Below are 20,370 nucleotides of genomic sequence, written 5' to 3'. Positions count from 1 at the left end.
CACTGAAGTAGCTGACTGATGTTAATGCAACAGTACAATTCACCTTGGTATTGTTATGGGTGGAGAGTAGCTCCTGCGTTTTGAACAGCTTTCCCTTTTAAAAGCAGCAGCCGGCTCACGGCAAAACTAACGGGAAGCCCTGGCACAAGCCTAGTGAACTGTGCTGCTGCACAGCCAGCAGAGGAAGTAGGAGCTGAGAAACACAGTTCAAGCCATGTTGCTGCCACTGACAAGGTAGGTTAGTTTCAGGGGGCATGAGGCTGGGATAGGGGAAATCACAGTCTGTCCCATGAAAAGCAGTAGTGAGAAGTTTCACAGATGGTGTTTTGCAAACTGCTTCGATGGAGTATTTCCAGCATGCCAGGCTGGGGGTGGCGACGTTGCAGCACTTGCAGTTACTAAGCAATGATGCTGCCTGGGTACTGCAGTCCAGTCAAGGGCTCCAGCAGCTTTTCTAGTCAACTAAAAGCCAAGCCCCCTTTCTGTGCCCTGTGTGGCAGCTCAAGTCTCACTTTGTCAGGTGTTTCTTGGGTATAAAGTGACTCAAGATCAAATCTGGGGCTGAGCCCAAGGTTGTAGGAGGGCAAAGACCCAAGTACAAATTCACCTGGAGAGATCAGAGCAGCTAGGGCTGCAGGCCGCCTGGGGAGATTTGGTACCAAGCTGTGTGAAGCCATATACAGAGTTGGAGGAAAGAAACAGGCACACCATACAGGGAATGTAACCAAATCGCCATGGCACTGAAGTGAGCTTATTTTCACCTTGTCCCCTTAAGTGAAATCTTAACACTTGCACCAGGGTAGAAGTTGGACTAGATCTGACTTTGGGGCTGGTCCGTAGCTGCAGAATTGGTCTAACAAGAACCATGGAGCTTGCATCTCTCCCTTTTGCGTTTTGGATCCAGATCTGGCCTGTGTAGCTTAGGCCCATGGAAACTCCTAACTGTCCTTTCCCAGTTGCTGTGGGAATCAGGAGAAGTCTGTGAGGGGCTCTTCCTTGTACCCCACTCTGACAGATCTAGTAATTCCCAAGCTTGAAGATACTACAAAAAATGAAGAGTGAACAAGAAGGATTCGAAAGGTCACTGGCCCTTTCAAGATGAGGCCATGGCAGGATTTACTATGTTTAAAAGTTGTTCTCCAAGTTTAGACATTTGAATTTTTTAAGCTTTAGCTCAGCATATTGAGAGTCCCTGAAGTTTTCCTGGGGATGATGGAACAGCTTAAAACATTGTCTTTCAAAATGCTCTCCACAAATAGCCCACTTCCAAACAGACTATTTATGACTCTGTGATGTGGAGAAGCCTCCTCTAGGAGCTGGAGTTATGGAAACTATTTGACCCTAACTTGCTGCTGGGAAAGTGGTGGGAAGAGTCAGACGAACACTCAAAGTGACTGCAGCACAGATCCCTCCCTGTGCCACAAGAAGTTCTGCTCTGCTCCTGCATGTGCCATAAAGTCCCAAGCTGGCTGAAGAAGCTTTTCATAAACCCAGGAAATTAGCAACTCTTTACTCTTGCTCTTCAAGTCCTTGTTTGCTTGATGCGGTTTGGCCGTCCAGCAGCAAGCGGCCCAAATCTTGCCTTAGCATGTCAACCCTTTCCCAAGTGAACTAGCTCCTGGGACATGCCTCTGTCTATTCCAAACGGCCCCCAACTCCCCTCGCTCTGGCCTTGTTTGGAGATTAAGCTGCAAGATGGAATTCTTGCCTGAAAATCATTCGCTAGAATTCCCAGTGATGAAGCTGGGCTGGAGCCGATAGATGCTACTTTTGGAAGTGGGCCTTATCACAGCTCAAGGCCAGAGCCTGGGCGGCTGTCAGCCAGAAGAGCAGATGAACAGCTTTCCCCAGCAGGGCGATCTGATAGCTGGTGTAATATGCTACAGGAACATAAACAGGCCCCTAAAGAATGGACATGAACTACAGCCCGATAGGGTCAAGATGCCCTGAACAAGGTCTCTCCCATCTCCCCGCAGCCAGAACGGGAACATTTCTCCTGATGCATACGAATGCTACAGTGCGCACTGTTCAAAACTCAACATTAACACTGCAGACATTAACACTGCACAGGGAAATAGTCTGGTCTCTCTGCTACCATTGGGTGGGAACAACTGCACATGGGCCAAGAACCCCTCTGCCACGCATAACTCGGGTATCGTAGCTTCATAAAACTATTAAGCAGCATTGAATATGCATTGAAGTGGGGCCTCCTAAAGCCTAGGTGAGGATCCAGAACATTCGCATTCCATGACCAATAAAGGACAAGCCCCTGATAGGTTTCTGTCATCTTTGGTTTTATGACAACTGGGCAACTGATACTTCAATTCTCTCCTTCAAACTACACATCTTGCTGGTGCCATGATCGTTGCCTCCAGACAAACTACCATCATCCCACAAAGACACACATAGGGCAGGCTGTAGCAAGATGCCTCAAAGCGGCCATTCAAATCAGAGGCCAATGTGGACGCCAGAGATGCCGCACGATCCCGCAGCATTAGGGTTAAGCCAGGAGCTATAGTGCAGAGGAGAAAACATCTCTAAACACAACGGGGAGCGTTCAGATTAACTTAAAACCAACAATAGTAGATTGTCCCCCCCCCCAGAACAAACATTTGTCAGTTTGCATTTCACTACAATGCTGGCTATAAATAACTCAGTTAGATGCTAGCTCCAGCTTCAGTGAACTTCCTGCAGGTCCAGCTCACAGTAATGTCTAGACTAAGCTACAGTGCATTAGCCTTTTACTGCACACAGCTGGGCCAAGAATCCGAAACAGCTGTGTGACTTTCCAGGCTTTGACTCAATGACATTACAATGCCGTGCACCATGGGAAGAATGTGATATTGCAGGGTAAGTGTCCCTCCCCCGCGGATACTTGGAAACAAGATTTGCCAAGCAAACTTTCCTGGGGGCATGAAAATGACTGTGGCCATCTTCCAAGCCACAGCAGCACCTACATATGTGATCCATTAAGGCTACCACCAACAAAGTTCTTTGGACCCTCTTGAGGGTAACCAGAGATGCTCTCAGAACGTAATCATTTCCAGGAACAAGGAAGCTACAATACAGCCACTGCACTACAAAGAAAAGGTGATGCTGACCTGTGTTAGGAGCCCAGGCCCAGATCCACAAGTGTATTTAAGCTCCTAACTTCCACTGAGATCAATGGAAGTGAGGAGCCTAACTACCTTTTTGTGGATCTGGGCCCCAATGTCTATGCCACACATTGTTCCACCACCTGCATGCCGCTCACAGCAATGGCTGGAAGACACAGACCTGCTTTCTTAGGGGATGCTGCTTCTCCACTAGTACATGTGAGTCGAACACTGCCATTGCAAGACAGTCTCGCTCCTGTGCATATGACTGTCATGAAAAGCCCCTTGATTAAAAGCTAACAACAGGCTGTCACCCCTTGTTCTGGATACAGTACCCTTCTCTTAAGAATCAGAGCATGTGTAATTCTGGAGGGCCAAGCAGTGACGAAGGCCAGTCCCTGTTTCACTGGAGCAGAAAGCTGAATGCCAAGCAGTCCTTTGTTTGGGGTGATTAGCAGCCTCCCTCCCTCATGTGTCCTTGGGGATGCTCAGCAGAAAGTGATGCATGCAGGCACACAAAGGAATGCAAGGCCTGTCGGTTATGAAGACCTATGAAGAAAGTTCTGAAACCAGCCGAACTGCATTTAGCAGCCATTAAGCAGCAGTCACCTGGCTTTTCCGCTGACTTTAATTATAATTCATGTCTATTAAAGTCATCCCTTGTCTAGAGTATAAAATGACAGTTACCGGAAACCAACTCCAGGCCCCGCAACACAAACCTGTTTGTTTAAACCATGGAAACTTCGCTGATGATTTTGATACCATCGGTTGCAGTAACAAGGGGGAGGGAGGGCGGGAAGTAAGGCAGGGGCTTATTTGATATACCGAAGAGAAGAATGGACGCACATCATCAAGATAATGCTTAGGGATGGACTGACAATTCAGTGCACGGAAAAAGAGTAAAGGCAACTCCGGGGCAGCGTTACGCTCCTTCCAGTTCAGTAGCCACAAGTGGGTGAGGGATATTGCACTCGAAGAATTAAACCAGCCTCCACTAAAAAGAAGACAATCCAAATGGGGCTGCTTGAGAATTTCTGTCCTGGTCAGTTTTATTTTGATGTTAAAAAAAAAAAAAAAGGCTCCTGGGAGGTAAGAGGGACAGCCCTAAATACTAGAACTTGGCTAAATGATTAGGGATGTGAGGAACAGGGAGATGGGAGGCATGAGAACTAGTCACAAATACTAGCACTCATTGAGAGCAAACACCAAAGCTGGGAGAGACAGTGGCGTGGGCCAACCTTCACCTGGACATCATCTGATAAATCAATATGATGGCTCCAGGGAAGAAGCCAAACAAATGCCACCTTCTTCGGCAAACAGAGTCCAAGTAAAAGCCATTTCTGGAGCAGTGCAGTGTGGAAAGAGAGTTGGAGTGTGGGCAGAGAGAGTAGCCACATGCACCATCTACCTCAACTGGAGACCTGGGTTTGCACAGCCGAAGCGTCTATGGAATTCTACCATCAAACCTTGTTCTGCAATCTAAGTAGAGATCATGTGAATGAAGTCTGTGAGGTGTAACAGGCAGGTAACATGGTAATTCACTACTCTACATACACACATCTGACCGAGCAGCTGTGCAAGCCATCCCAAGTCCCTTGGCTGGCTTTCCAGCTGACAATAATGCAGAGCCTACAATATACACAGTGTAAGGGGCACATTACACATCACTTATATTTAATGACAAACAAATCTGTTATATTGGAAGAAAAGGCCAGTCCTGCTAGAAGTGTCCCGACGGAACATTCCACCAGGAGCTAGTCAGCCTGTGTTCAGTGCCATCAACTCCTCAACGTTCTGACAGACAGGAATGCACTCGTGGGAGTCTTTTCTGTCTCTAACATATATAGCTCTGGGCCCAATCCAGTCCCACAAGAGCCGGTGGCAAGACTGACTTCTGTGGGAGTGAGATCAGGCCCTCTGACACTCTTGGCAACAAGCTGGGGAAGCATTCATCATGATCTGTGATCAACAAGGAATCCTGATCTGCTGCCATCACTGGAGTCTAGGTGCTCAGCCCCTCTCACGATGAGGAAATTATCAATCTGTCCTTTCAATAAAATAAAGATGAAACATGGAGAAGGGAAAATGCATAAACTGGAATGTTCAACAGAAAAATCATCATTTATCTAAAAAGAGCAGAAATAAACAAAATGCTTTTAAACAAAATCACAAAATATACAAATAAATCAGGTACAAAATAAATAGGAGAGATTGGAAATCTACAACACAATTGGAATAATTATAACATTCATTCATATGACAATTGGTTTATGAAACGTGTACACTTGGTTCATGGATTTCATTTGTGCTTATTCGGGTTTATGTACACAATTTGAAATACTGTAGTCAGAATACTACATCTCTGATAAAAACCGGAGTAATGTACAATATGATACAATTAGTGAAGACCACATATGATGGAAAATAAGACATAGTGAAAAGGCCTAGGAATAGCAGCATAATCTAAAGACACTTGTGTGAGTTTAAACAGTTGTGAGCATACATTTTAAAGGTGAACTTCAAAGCTTTTCAGTGGTGAAAAAAGGAAAAGTTTAATGAATAGAAGTTGAAGAAAAACAGTACAGACTTCAAAATGTAGTCAAAAGTAAGGCTTAAATGCAGGGGAATGGCTTGGGTTTAGGGATTAGGAGATGTAGCTGCTGTTGCAGACAGCTGAATGTTGAACCAGAGGTCTTGGGCTGTTAAGTGACAGAGGAGCATATTCGCCAATCGTTTGGCTTCCAAATTAAATTAATTTGCCATGGAGACATCTGCACCTTGATTTAGTTACTGATCTGGGATCCCAAGTAGTGTTAAGAATGAACAAAAGCTTTGCAGTTCACCCCTTTAGGGCCCAACCCTACAATCCTTGTGCCCCTTAAAGTCAGCAGGAGTTCTGAGGCCAGGAAATGCGGGATCGGACTTGACGGCTATGCCTGCACAGTGTTTTGGAGCTTATGGCAGTGAGCCTCCCGGCCTGGGACGACAAGCCTTGGGCTTGCTGGTGCTCTAAAAGCAGCCGTGTAGACAGCACTTTGAAGTCACGGCTTGGGCTAGAGCTCAGACCCTGAACTCCACCATGGCTATTTTTAGAGTGCTAGCACAAGCCCTGCTAGCCTACATCTATCACCCCTGGCAGGGAGGATCGCTCCCATGGACTCCAAAATGCTGCGTAGATGTACCTTTAGCGTTGGAGGAGCAGGTCCTGAGATGTTCCCAGTATCCAACCGCCATGTGAGTGTGCAGCAAAGCTAAGACAGCAAATCTTTGAGTGATGTCCCCTCCCTCTTTGATAGCTACAGTTATTGTGGGGAGAGGATCAGAACAGTTCAGTCAATTACAGCCTTCTGCAACTGCATGTGGCTAGATGTGCGGCGTTTCTTCTTCTCCCTAAACTCAACCAAAGTAGTGGGAGGAGGGCAGGGAACTAGACACAGTCAGAGCAGCAGCAGTGTCAGAATGCTGCGTCCACGTACCAAGAGACGATGATCCAGAATGCCAGAATGCATTCCCTAAGCGAGACTCCGGCAACGAAAACCTTCCCAGCCCAACCATGGAACATGGACCCTAGCGAGTAGGAACTGTGTTGGAGATTCTCTAGCTACCCCATGTCTGTTGCCTTTGTGAACACATGCTCACAAACCTAATTAACTTCTTAGTGCTGGAGGTACTGACCTACGGATGGGCCCAGAAGGCATCAATGCAAGTAGCTACACTTTCAATGACAGGTGTAAAACCCAGGTTACCTGCCTGACACCATCTACCTGGGTTCTGCAGTGACTCCAATTCACAACGTCCCCCACATGCTGACACACTTCTGCACAGAATGGGGCACTTGAGATCTGCAGCACAGAAGAAAATAAATTTTTGCTCTAAGAGGAGCAAATCAACCAAATGCTGCTAGCCAACCAGACTTCACTTGCCCTATGTCCAAACACTGCCTCACAAAGGAGAGAGACCTCTAGAGATACCAGCACATCCCAGTAACTCCCTGAGTGTCACAGCTGCTTGCAATCTCAGATTTTGTTCACTTAGCCTCTTTGCCGTTGCTGATGTTATGACTCTGACTTTCCATTACTAGTGTTTATAAAAATCTCAACCACCACTCTGCAACAGACAGGTTTTCTTCATAACCCTCCAAACCATTCTTTAGAGAAGAGGCAAAGGATTGATTCAACAGCAAGCACTTGGCTAAAACTGAATTAGATTTTCTTAATAGCATTTTCACAGCAGCTGGGAAGGCACTTTACTCTGTAGGATTCTAGCCGCTAGTCCTGTTCAAACTTAAAAGTCTCAGGAGAAATCATGAACAATAGGTTTGGGGTGGGGAAGGAGAATCAGAAATCCCAAGAATCCTATCTCAATGTGAAGGAACGTTATAATGGAATCACACGCGAGGGATGCAAAAATGACTAATTAACAGTCATCTTGGCTTGCAGACGAAGATATGACAAGAACAAAACCAGGCAATGGAGTTTAATCCACTAATATACACACACTGTAGGTTTTTACGGGTTTGATCCCATCCATAGGTGAGACTTTAAAGCAGCGTGTGAATGGGGGTGGGTAGGACGGAATAGAGGGCTCCATGTGACTCACAGAAATTAGGTGTTCAGACAATGTCTAATGTGTCTTACCTGAGCCAGAAGTCAGTGCTAATGACAGGTAAACATCTCAAACCAGGCTTCTTCACTGGGCAAGAGGCTGGATGCATCACCTTAGTTCCATGCCTCCTACATTCACCTTCCCCAGCTCAGGAGGGAAGAAGCTGGGATTTCCTGCATTGCTGAGGTCTTTCCCCTTCTCCCCTAAGGTATGCTCTAGCCACCCCAAGCTCAGTTGCCCAGGTGTTAATGTAGAAAAGCAATAAACACATGAAATCCAAACTGAAAATCTAACCTGTGCTATTTAGGAGAGGGAAGCACCATAGCCAGAATGTGCCTCACGCGGAACATGCCCTCATGGTGTGGGCAGCTAGCACAGTAGGGAAGCAAAAGGTGGAGAGATTAAACAGAACATGAAGAGTGGCCTTTTGGAGGAGAGGGGCAGAAGCAGGGCAACGAGGAGAAACCTTGATAATAATTTGGCGGAGGGGGTAAATGAGGCAAGCCTAGGTATTGCTATTAGGCTCCTCAACGCCAGTCCTCACTTGCTACATGTGAGCTGCCGCATCATGTCAGGGTGCCGTTGGGATAGCAACACTCCAGAAGCAGCTCTCCCCAGAGAGACCACAAAGGGAGGTGCACCGGGACTAACGCGCAGACGCGCAGCATAGCAGTGAAGCACTTCCGCTACTTACTCATTTAAGATCTCCCACACAGGTGCTCGCTTTGCCCCCTAGTCAGAACCAGACTAAGGGCTACTTTCTGCAATAATTCTGCCAGGATAAACCACTTGGCCTTTGGCATCACTTATCAAGGTGAGGCCTCATCTGGAGTACTGTGTCCAGTTTTGGGCCCCACACTACAAGAAGGATGTGGAAAAATTGGAAAGAGTCCAGCGGAGGGCAACAAAAATGATTAGGGGGCTGGAGCACATGACTTATTAGGAGAGGCTGCGGGAACTGGGATTGTTTAGTCTGCAGAAGAGAAGAATGAGGGGGGATTTGATAGCTGGTTTCAACTACCTGAAACGGGGGTTCCAAAGAGGATGGATCTAGACAGTTCTCAGTGGTACCAGATGACAGAACAAGGAGTAATGGTCTCAAGTTGCAGTGGGGGAGGTTTAAGTTGGATATTAGGAAAAACTTTTTCACTGGGAGGGTGGTGAAGCACTGGAATGGGTTACCTAGGGAAGTGGTGGAATCTCCTTCCTTAGAGGTTTTTACGGTCAGGCTTGACAAAGCCCTGGCTGGGATGATTTAATTGGGAATTGGTCCTGCTTTGAGCAGGTGGTTGGACTAGATGACCTCCTGAGGTCCCTTCCAACCCTGATATTCTATGTCTAAGATGATTATTTCCCGGTCAGAAGAGGCCAAGCCCCTATTGTTCTTTCAATCCAAGGACCAAATATTTCTTTGGATCCTTTTGAAGCCACACGATGGACAGCCTAAAAAAAGAACAACACACACAAAGCCAAAGCAGCATGACGTACACCAAGTCCAAGGTCTGTTTCACACAGTGCTATTGAGCAAACCCCAGTTATGGCATTAAAGTCTACAATATACAAACTTCTATATAACATATTAATGCCAGTCAGACACCTTCAGTATAAAGTCTCAAGTTATAATGTTAACAAAGATACTGTAATGGTAACACCCACCCTTCCCCAAGTTTGCTAGTTCTAAACTAATCCAGACACTGGATAACGTAACAACTGGTACACAGGTACTAGTTTTAAACCAATGATTTGTGTATTCGATATCCTATAACATATGGTACGTATATCACATAGGAATGATTTGTGTCTATTCTATATCAGCATGAGGAAGTTGCATTTCCCAGCAGGTCCTGGAGAACTTGGTCATCCCCTCTGTCATACGGGGTAGTTACCTGGGATGCTAGCGAGGAGACATGCTGCCAGCTGCCATTCACAACCACTTCTCTTCTGGCTGAGCTCCACAGAGATCACATGAAGCACCATGGCAACCAAAGGGGGCGGAGCACTGCTGCTGTCCAATCAGCCACTCCATTTTCCTTTGAGCCACTTTCAAACAGAATACCTCCTCCAAGGCCAAATCCCAGCCTGCTTAAGTGCCTGCCCATTGCGGGGTAAGGAGCAGCAACGGGGAGATGTTAGTGGGTCTCCCAGGTGCCATTCCCTTTTCCCCCTCCCCACATGCCTTCTCCCCAGGAGAGGTGAACGCCAAGGGCATGTGAACAGGAATGAGAGTCTGGAGGAAATGTGTGCATATGGCATGACCACCACACTGCTAAATGTGGAGCCAGGTTAGACTTTGACTGCGACATATGGAAACAATACTGGGCACCACTCTGAGCTCAGTATAGGAACAGTGACACAAAATGGCCTGGGAGAAATCAGAGAGAGAATTGTATGGGAATGAAAGCAACAACCAAGGCAAGGAAGTACCATGCAAGCCTGCCCCATCCAGCTCTGCTGATGTACCTCATCCCTGATCTATAGCACCTCCTGCTATGCCAGTCCTGGGTCCCCCACTTAACTTTGACAATGCACATCAATCTCAGGCTGCACCGGCTATGCCAATCCTGGGCTATCCCACACCTCTGCTGCTGTACCTTAATCCTGGCCTTCATTCTCTGCTATAACCCAGTGCTAAGCAATCCTTGGGGAAGGGCCTCCCACTGTGCAGGGATTTTGGGATGCAGACATGGGGCAAGTAGAATAATGAGGGCCCTGCAAACTCTCACCTGTGAGTAGGGTCTGCAGAAGGGAAAGGTTATATGCTAAATCCACCTCCACACTCAGAGCTCATGTGCTTCATCTGATCTCTGTGCCACCAGAGTCAGTCTTGCTTGGAGAGAGAGCTTCTCATTATAAAGCAAGAACATTCCTTCACTCTTTACAAAGATTTGGCAATACACAGAATTAAAAATCACGGTGACAACAGATTCAGGTTCATTTCATTCAAACAGGATTCACCCAACAGGAGTGTAAAAATTAATTCACAGTTGTGCATTTAAGATATTAGTGTTGAAAACCTCACTTCAAAGAACTTTTGTGCAAAAAGTGTATTGACATAGGACTCCGTGGTGGCACGCCCTCCTGCCTCCCAGAGACCACCAGCTAATAAGCTGGATTCTGCACTTCAGCTTGCACTTCGATGCAGGTGGAAGAGGGCAACAATACAGGCCACAGGAGCCAATGTTGAACGATGCCGTATCCTTTCTACAAATCAAAGCCTTGCAAAGGGTCAAGGACTGAAGTCAAGTCCAATGATTTCCAAAGCTTTCAGCTGGTGCCTTGTTTCATGACAGTGACTGACAGACAGCTCTGCTTTGGGTGTGCATGGCACTGTACCGTAGCATCTAGAACCTGAGCACCCCTGAATTTGGACAGCCAAGCGGAGACTCACATAGCGCTATGTCTGCTCTGGTAGGAAGCTTACGGCACAGGAGAAGCTCTGGGGATTTCCACTGCAGCAGGAATAGCAGGAACACTATTTCTGCAAACACGGGTTCAAAAACTAAGACTGGTTCCTGAGTTGGGCGTGTCGTCCCTCTGCTTGCACTGGCACTGGCACCTGCCCCACGCCCTGGTAGCCATTTCCCTCAGAAGCCCATCTCTACTGTCCCCGCTTCACATTTCAACAGCCCCATGTACTCTTACAGCAGAGAGACTGGATTTTTTTCCACAGAAGCCAGTCTATGGAAAGACAGCATGCCTTGTCCCTGAAGCCAATTTGTGGGAGCTCCTGTCCCCCTACAGAGGATGTCCGTTTTCCATAAAAATCACACCCATGACCAACTAGCTTTATGAAAGTTACTTCACCTTCTCTTACCAAATTTGGAAGAGTGAAGGGAAAAGTTCTGCAAAAACAGCCTGGAGAGTTTGGACTAGCGACCCACGGACAGAGACAGGAGTTACTCGCCTTTGGGATGACATGGCTTTTGTGGTTTGTGTTACAGAGGAACAAATATTTTCAAAAAAGCCACAATACAGCATGAAAACCAGAAATCCAATCAAATTAGAAATCTCCCCAGCAGAGAATTTCCTCCATCTGAATCCTGCCCTAACTCAGCAGGTTTGACACGAAGCATACTGCAGCCCAGGATTACCATGCTATGCATCGTTTTCAACAGTGGTTCACAATCAGGAACATTAGGGCACAATGGCAGCTTAAATGAAGGCAACCAAAGCAAGGGAACAGATCTCTCTTCTATGTGGGTTAACGTCATAACATTTCATCCCTCTGCTCTGGCAGAAAAGGTGCAACGTTAGCAGCCCTCCTTGAGACAGCTAAAGGGGGGCTGCTGGGTAACCTGTACGTTGCCAGCTCCATCCGAGGCATGTGTGGCACATACGTCCACAGGTGGCTGCGGTTCTCTCACAGCGCTGTACCAGAGCCAATGGGTGGGCCAGAAAACGCTGAAGGAGACAACAGGCACATAGTTTAAAAGGAAAAAGCAGCAGCATTTTTTAAAATACAAGGTTAAAAAATGAGGGAGTTAAGTTTCGGGGCCGAATTTCCCAGTCTCACGGTTCCACATGTTAAATACCATGCATGGAACGACCATTCCCCTTGGGGGGACTTTACTGACTGCCCTCAAAAGGGCTAGAGTACCTTCTGTGAAAGGGGCCAAGAACTGCCTTGCCCCATGCCATCTCTCCCTGGGGGGCACAGAGGACCCATCTGTGGCCCCTCCTCAGAGGAAACAGCAAAATGCTTCCTAAGGCCTAAAGCAAATGGGACAGACCCCCATGCAGCAGCCACATAATCTGTCTTCCTACAAGGAGCTGCTGCAGTGAAATGTTTGCACCTTTTCAGAACGCGTTTGCACAGATGCAACTATGGAGTCAAACTTGACTCACAACCACAGAGAAGGTGCTTCCCACCTGGGCTAAGGGAAGGGGGAGGCAACACTGACACTGAGGATTCCGCAACTGGGCTTTGCTTTTAAACTCAGTCAGGTAAAGCTTCTCTGAGGGTAAAGAAAGAAAATGGTACATAACAATCAGGCCACGGGATGTTCTTTGAGCAGCACAGACTGAAAGTCAACAGAGAAACCACCATGCAGCATTTGCTCACTGATAGACTCTGCATTTTGGGGGTTTACAATATACAACACAGTGACCTCCCAATGAACGCATTTCCCCTCCACTCTGAGGCCAGGCTCTGGGATGGGCAGGTGGAGTGGCACTGATGGCAGTCATGGAGGACGCTACTGTGGACAGCTAGAAGAACAGTAGATAAAAGGGAAGAGGGAAGGAAATCCAGCAGCTCCTCAAAAATAGGGGAATTGCCTGGAGACTAACCTCTCCAATCCCTGAAGTACAATATACTCCCTCAAACTCCCTCCACAAAATACAGATCAAGCTTGTAGTGGAAGTTCTTGGTCAGTCTTTGGGGAGATCAGGAAGGCCCTCACTCCACCATGAAATCCATCTTGCAATGGCAAAGGTTTAGGGGCCACCTGGAGGATTTGCTTTGGACATTGTTGTAGCAGCATCTTTTGTCTTAACACGAACAGTAATACTGGGGGAATGATTTGTCCTGAATTCTATCCCAGTTATTTAACATGCCCTACAAATATGCTTTGGTTAAAGCAAAGGGCACACAGACTACTTCAGTATGTTAGAATCTGAGATTCGACATTTTGGGGTTCACGCTTTCAGTACAGCAGGGGAGGCAGGGAACTTGACCATGTGATTCCCAGTAACATTAATGCAAATTCCAGGGGGACAAAAATTGCCCAGTACACTACTAGGGAAATTTATCCTGGTCTGTAATTTGATGAGACTGCAGTTATGTCGATTAAAAACCCACCTTCATATTCAAAATACACAACATCTGTGGAGGTTACAAAACTGTAAATCTTTTTGTTTGTTTTACAAGGAACCGTCTGAAATTTATGAACACATGCAACCAAAATAACTACCTCTTCCCTGAAGCTCAACTGGGGAGAAAATAATGCCCATTCCCCCAAACTTCCATACTGCTAAGCCACAAGTTCCTTGAAGTCTCATCCATTCTTTGTTCTCAGGACACAAATACATATGGGTACCAGTTGCTGTTTTAACAACAGGGAAACAGACAGGACCAAAAGGAGGGGTGGAAACAGGTCTATGACACTGGAGCTGATTCACAAAGTCACAACAGAGCCTATTCGGGGGAGGGGAGGCTCAGCAACCATTTAAAACTCTGCAAAATTCTTTTTAAAAACATGATCTCTCTTGAAAAAATAATCAGAGCAGTTTTAAAAACTTCTCCGTGCATCTAGGAAGGAGGGGAAACCAATGAGGGTCAAAGATACGGCTGAAAAAATAAACACGATTCTACTTTGCGAGGAAGAATCCCATCGTTCTCCAAGGGGCACTCACCATGCCCAATGTTTGTTTGGTTTTTGTCTTGCTGTGTTCTCGTTTCTTCCTCTTCTGCTCCCAGGAAGGGCGCTAAGTCTTTGGTCTCAGAACACTGGATGCAGCACAGCATTGCAAGCACATACTAAGAGCGTTTGCAGTCAAGAAGGAGCGATGACTGGTCCTGCTGAAGTGATGGGTGGGAAAGGATGCAGATTGTTAGCTCCTAGATGGAGCCTTCGCTATGCATACTGTGATTGGACTTGTTGTGCATCACGCAGTTCTGTTCATTCAGCAGGTTTGCCGTCTCCTCCGACAAACCATCATGCAGCTCAGTAAGAGTCAGTTCGATTTTAGTGTTTTCACTGTCCGAGGACTGAGGTGTCTTGTCCATCCGGGATGCCATCAGGGCATTTTGGTACTGCTGTCTTGAGATCTATTTCATGCACACAAGGGGGGTGGGGTGGGAAACACACACACAAAAAAGACACAATAACACTTTGGTTTCTAATGCTGGTGTCCTATAGGACACACTATGAACATAAACTCTCTCCTCTTACAAAATTCTCCTTTCAGCCCTGTTTTTTATGGGATCATTCCACTTTCTACAAGACAAGGCTGAGTTTTGCAAGCCTAGCAGGATAACAGAGAATCCTAACTTAATATCATGATGTGGTGACAATTCAACGTGACACAACATTGTGATGATAATGTTGCCACGTGGTTCTGTCCGGTCTCAGGGTTGTGATGCATGGATTTGCCTCACTGGATAGACTCTCAAGAGGCCCAAGAGATTTTTAGTTACTCCTAGCTAAAAGCCACTGATGTTGAGATGCAAATTTTGAGGGCCTCATCCAAAGCCCATTGACGTCAATGGGAGTCTTTCCAGTGACTTCAATACGCTTGGGATCAGACTCTTAGAGCCCTCTGCAGGAAGTGAATCAAACAAGGTTTACAATTCTGATATAGTTCAGCAATTCATGGTCTCACGTGCAGCGTGGGTCAAATCCTGAAGTCCTTGCTCTGATGCCAATGGGCATTTGCCTGAGTAAAATCTGACCTTTGGGCCAACATCAAATTAGCCATTTGAAAAATATCTGAAATTAGCCAGCTTGTTGGTAAGCCAACTGGAACTTAGGGTTTGCTATACTGGAGTCAGCATATCGGTCAAATATCTCAATACCTTGCCCTGGTACCTGATGCTCCAGAGGAAAGCAAACCCACTAACAGTAGTGCCATGCTACACATGGGGAAATGGGGAACTCCTTCCTGACAACAGCGAGCAATCCCCTTGCACTGCGTTGGATTCACCTTCCCAGTTATATCAGCTGTCGCTGTCTGAAATGATGTAAGTGTATGGATGACCCCAAGTTCTGAGCAGCAACAACTGATTGACATGGGGGTTGGGGAAATGAAGGAGGTGGGAAAGGAGTTCTGCTTCTCGCTCACTAGGATCGTATCTCACAAAGCAATTTCAAGGCATGTGGATGCAACATAACCTTGGGTTGCCTCTCAATACAAAGGAATAATTGGTCATTGCAGTCTATAACACGGGCCTGTAACACTGACACTGAATTCTCAATTCACCCTGGCCAGTATTAAACCCTTATTAATGTAAGTCTGTAAGACTCAGTGCATCAGCTGGTTGGAGCGTGTGTCTAGACATCACCACTTTTAAATCTTATTCCCAGTATATCTGGGACCATAATCAACATCTCCAGCATTAAAAAGATTTTTTTTATTCTCTCCCTTATTTAAAGAGTTTGAATATCTGATTAACTGCAGCAAAGGGCAAAACAAGTTTAAGTGCACTGTCTGAGCTGTGTGCTTCGAAAGAAAGTCTCAATGTAAGTAACCAATTGAAAATATTTTTGTTTCAACTAAGCACCATGATCATTCTGGGATAGTGGGATACCAGCTTCCCTTAACTAAAGGGGGATTTCAGCTAGGTTTGAATTTCCGGTTCCATCACATTGGTCTGCTCATCCCACAAGATCTATACTCATTTCAGCACCTTGCCTGCTTAGCATGATGGGACACAGAGAGCTGAAGAACAGAGCAATATGCACGTGCCCAGCGGTGGTTAGCACAAGAGGTGGGCCTGACATGGGAAGTCCAGATGCAGAGATGAAGTCAAGACTTCTCCAAAGTTGAGGAAGGGGGACAAGCTGGGAGGCAGGTTGGATCCCAAGTTACATTCTGGGCCAGTTTTTAGTTAGAAATGAAATGAATCAATTTTACCACCAAATTCTTCATTCTTCAACTACTGAGAGCTGATTCAGATTGTTCAAAAGGCTTTACAAAACTTCACAGCAATAGATGGGCTTTCAAGACTAACTCCAGTGGAAAAGAATTTTTTTTTTTTAAAGCTTCCTCTTAAGTGCTGGTAACCAGAAAGTGAAGTGACCAGTCCGATTTCACTGTCCAAACCGAGCACTGGAGGAAAGTCAACAGCAGCAGAAACCGGGGAAAGCAGGCAGTTTAAAATGACTGCTGCTTTCATAATCCTAGTTCCTCTTTGCAACTCAAGGACATAACAGATCTGCCATCTCCCTCCCCCGCCTCTCAGCTCTGCAAGGTAGCGCAGCATTTCTGAGAGGGAACCCGGCTGTCTCTTCTCCTACCTTGACAAACTGAATATCTGAGAGTGCTTTCACTGAGTAGTCTGGGATGTACACCTGAAGGAAAGATGCATTCAGCTGGTTGTTGCTGCTCCCCAACGTTGGTGTCACCGCTTCAATGCGATCACCTCTATTTAGAGAGTCCGAATGGTTCAAGCCACAAGGATGAGGGGGTGACTTGTTTTCAGCTGAAGAATAGGAAAGAAGAGAGAGAAACTTTTTAAATAAAGCAGGAAACGGTTAGTAGCTGGTTCTCAAAGACATCTGTTAACCCATGATATAGCATGGAGGACTGCACCGGTACTTAAGTCATTGAGTACACAAAGTACAGTTCAGCAGCAAAATTACCATGAGAGTTAGGACATTTTAAATCCCAAGCTAATTCGTGACATCAGTATAGCTAGGATAAGCTGTTAATGATTATGATCACACACAGTGTACAGTGCCTTTCATCCAGGGACCTTGGAGCCATTTACCAAGATTTACTTCATTATATCATTTAGTACATTTCACCTACATCACAGGGGTGGCCTCTACTATATCACAGCTGGTTGCTTCGCAAGGTAGGCTGCATCCACCTTTAGAGGCCGAGGGAATGCTAAGTGACGGAGTTTTGAATGGGCCAAAGTGCTCTCTCTTTTTATTTCATCTGTTTCTGAAATATTTTCCCTGACACCTGCCATGGCTCAGGGTTTGAAGGGATAACGTGGGCTGATGCAGTACAGAACCTCTGTCAGCCAGGTGACACAGTGCAACGAGCGAATTACTCTACTCTGTGGAGAAACACCCAGATTCTGGAAAGGCCTTGGCATGCTTGCTCCCTGGGTATGGCAAAATCATGACTGATCAGCTTCTTGCTGCGCTTCACTGGCCTACCGAAGCACTGTGACCATCCCAGGAGGGTGCCCTGGCCATCATTTACCTACTGTAAAGTTGTTTTCAGTAGATCTGATGATCCCTTCTGGCTTTAAGCTATGAAAATACTAAAATGCTGCTTTCTTTGTAAGATGGTGTTTGCTTCCTTAAGTTTCCACCAACTCAATGCCCTACATGGATTGGGGCCCTACAAGGTGTGTCTACACAGCAACAACAACAAAAAACAATCCGCAGCAGTGAGTCTCAGAGGCCACGTCAACTGACTTGGGCTCGCACAGCAGGGCTAAAAATAGTGGTGTAGATGTTCAGGCTGGAGCCCACACTCTGAAACCTGACGAGGGGGTTGTGTCTCGAAGCCCAGACCCAAACAGCTACATTGCAATTTTTAGCCTTGCAGCATAAGCCCGAGTCAGCTGACCCAGGCTCTGAAACTTGCTGCAGATGGGTTTTTTGCTGTGAAGATGTGCCCACAGAAACACATTACAAAATGCAACTTCCCAAGACTTTTAGCAGGTCTTCTTCCCTATCTGGATGCAAATCACAGAATCATAGAATAACAGGGTTGGAAGGGACCGTGTGCTGATCAAGATACAGATTATCTACAGGATTAGTGGGTTTTGGTCCCTACCAGACCCAAAGTTCATCAATTCCAAATCAAAGCTAAACTTGGCTTGTTCTGAAGAGCTCATTGGGTAGCCAGTGCACCAAGAGAGAGGTCTCACTTTAAGATGTCACGGTGAAAGCTTTTTTGCATTGACTTACCAACCAGCAGAACAGCATCTTGACAGCTGGAGCTTTTCTACAAAGGAGCTTTGATCTCAAAAGGTTTCTCAGTGCTCTGGGCACTGTCTCCTTCACTTAATCATAAAATTCTTAATGCCCTCCTTGGCGGCTGGACACAGATCTGCCTTGTCATGGGCAGCACAGCCCACTCTCTGCACTGGCCACATGGATATGCAAACCATGCCATCCTTGCAGAAGAATGAAATGTGCTTCTTCACTTCTTGTGTTCTTTTACCTTTTATCTCTTTCTATAGTCTTAGCATCTCAGACTCCTCCTGGCTTACGATGGAACTGAAGTGACCCTCCATTTGCCAATTGCTTTTAAAATCCCGTGGCTACTTTACATCTTTCTTTTCAAAATAGCAAGGAGGAAAATAAAGGTTTTGAGAAACAGGCAATTCTGTGCTGCAATTTCCATCGGTGGGGCAATCATTTTGGCCTCTAGAAGCAATGCCAAGCTTAGACTCAGATTTCTGTCAGCCCTCCATGTGGATACGTCTTGGGAAACGACTATAAGGCTACAATGGCTATTATCAGAAGCAACCCAACGTTACTAAGCATCTTTCTTCACAGAAAGTAGCCTGACCATATACCATCATTCTGTCAACAGACCAAATCAGTCAGCCTTTGCTTTCCCATACTGATGCACAAAATGCCTATTTTGTGGCAAGAACAGCACCTCACTAGTTTTTGGAAGAAAGTTTTTTTGTGTAAAGTAGCTTCTGCATCAGTGTGAATCTGACATGGACTCCTGAAATCCTCATTCATGAAGGGTAAGGATATTATTAGAAAAATATGGTGACTGAAGGGGGGGGAAGGGAATGGAAAGAGTGCATGTGCGAAAACCATGGAGTGGCTGGAGGCAGAGGCCAGAACAGGAACAGCCAGCATGCAGGAGAGCACAAAAAGGAAGGGACAGAGGAAGTATGGTGGCAAGCGAGGAGGAGAGGGCATGCAGGTGTGCATGTGCAGAGGTTTCTGGGGGTAGGGGAAGTGTGCATGAAGAAGTGAGGAAACAGAAAGAAACCAGACAGGTCCATGTTCTCTGAAGAACAGTGCATTCCCCGCCCCCTTGCAAGCAGGTCAGCTCAGATCTAGAAAGCTTGGGTCTTCCCAGATTCCTACAGAAAGGCACAAACCAAACAGCTTTTGGGATTAACACAATGGAACTTTTTTCAGAATGCCCCAATACCGCAGCTGAGAACCCTGGTACAGTCTCCTTTGTACCACATGTTCAGCAACACAACTGACATGGAGCTGCACTGTCAGTTGCTATAGCAACCAGGGTTACTATATGATTTCATTTCAAGTGGTATATTCTCTCCCTCTCACCCCCCATTATTATTTTCTATTATTATTTTATTTCTTTCAGTGGGAAAAATCTAGGAAAAAATGTCTGGCATTTATACTGGAAAGAGTTTGCAAGTGTGAGGGGTACATTTCATTTGTAAAATGGAAAAATAAAAAAAAAGATGATCTGGGCACAGCAAAATAGTTGAGCAAAAAAGATAATCAAAGCTGCAGAGTTTCAAGAAAAAAAATAAAGCCATCAAACAGTTTAATTAAAGAAAGATTAAACTTTTTTCCCTTCGATTTTAGCCGCTGGAAACTTTAACTGGGCATGAAAAAAACCCCGCAGGGCAATAACCTGTAGTTTGTTTGGAATGTGCATAATACTAATTTCAGGACAGAGGGTAAAATATAGCAGAAAGTTTAAAAGAGAGAGGAAAAACCCAGGGAGTAGATGCCGCATAAACACCAAAAGCTCAGGAAATGGCCAATGCCTCCTTTCATAGAATATCAGGGTTGGAAGGGACCTCAGGAGGTATCTAGTCCAACCCCCTGCTCAAAGCAGGACCAATCCCCAGACATATTTTACCCCAAATCGGCCCCCTCAAGGACTGAACTCACAACCCTGGGTTTAGCAGGCCAATGCTCAAAACACTGAGCTATCCCTCCCCACTTTTGTTTTGTACATTAAAGTTTGGGGGAAAAGGGACGGTTTTGTTTTTTTAAGAACACACACATTGTCCTGTTCATGTTCCAGTCAGAGGTAC

The 20,370-nt window shown here is 46.0% G+C and overlaps 1 protein-coding gene across 10 annotated transcripts in view; it reads right to left on the bottom strand.

The window, feature by feature from the left end:
• CNNM2 (cyclin and CBS domain divalent metal cation transport mediator 2) overlaps positions 1-20,370 on the bottom strand; it is a 214,934-nt gene that overhangs the window by 37,971 nt on the left and 156,593 nt on the right. For 2 of the 10 annotated variants that reach the window (XR_005583213.1, XR_005583214.1), the window contains exons 7-8: positions 16,658-16,842; positions 9,587-14,469 (exon numbers count right to left, since the gene is read on the bottom strand). The exons of 3 other annotated variants lie outside the window; for them this stretch is intronic. Coding sequence is in view for 4 of the 7 variants with exons in the window: in XM_039483018.1 (XP_039338952.1) it covers positions 14,260-14,469; positions 16,658-16,842 (395 nt within the window). In the remaining 3 variants the exon portion in view is untranslated. Of the gene's footprint in view, positions 1-4,997; positions 5,143-8,943; positions 14,470-16,657; positions 16,843-20,370 lie in introns of those variants that run through there. 5 more of the 10 variants (XM_039483018.1, XM_039483019.1, XM_039483020.1 and 2 more) reach the window with 3 other exon arrangements.

The sequence above is a fragment of the Mauremys reevesii genome, linkage group 7 (genome assembly GCF_016161935.1).
Source record: "Mauremys reevesii isolate NIE-2019 linkage group 7, ASM1616193v1, whole genome shotgun sequence".
Lineage (NCBI taxonomy): Eukaryota > Metazoa > Chordata > Testudines > Geoemydidae > Mauremys > Mauremys reevesii.
Note: the sequence above shows the minus strand (reverse complement) of the source record. Positions and strands in the feature narration are given on the sequence as shown.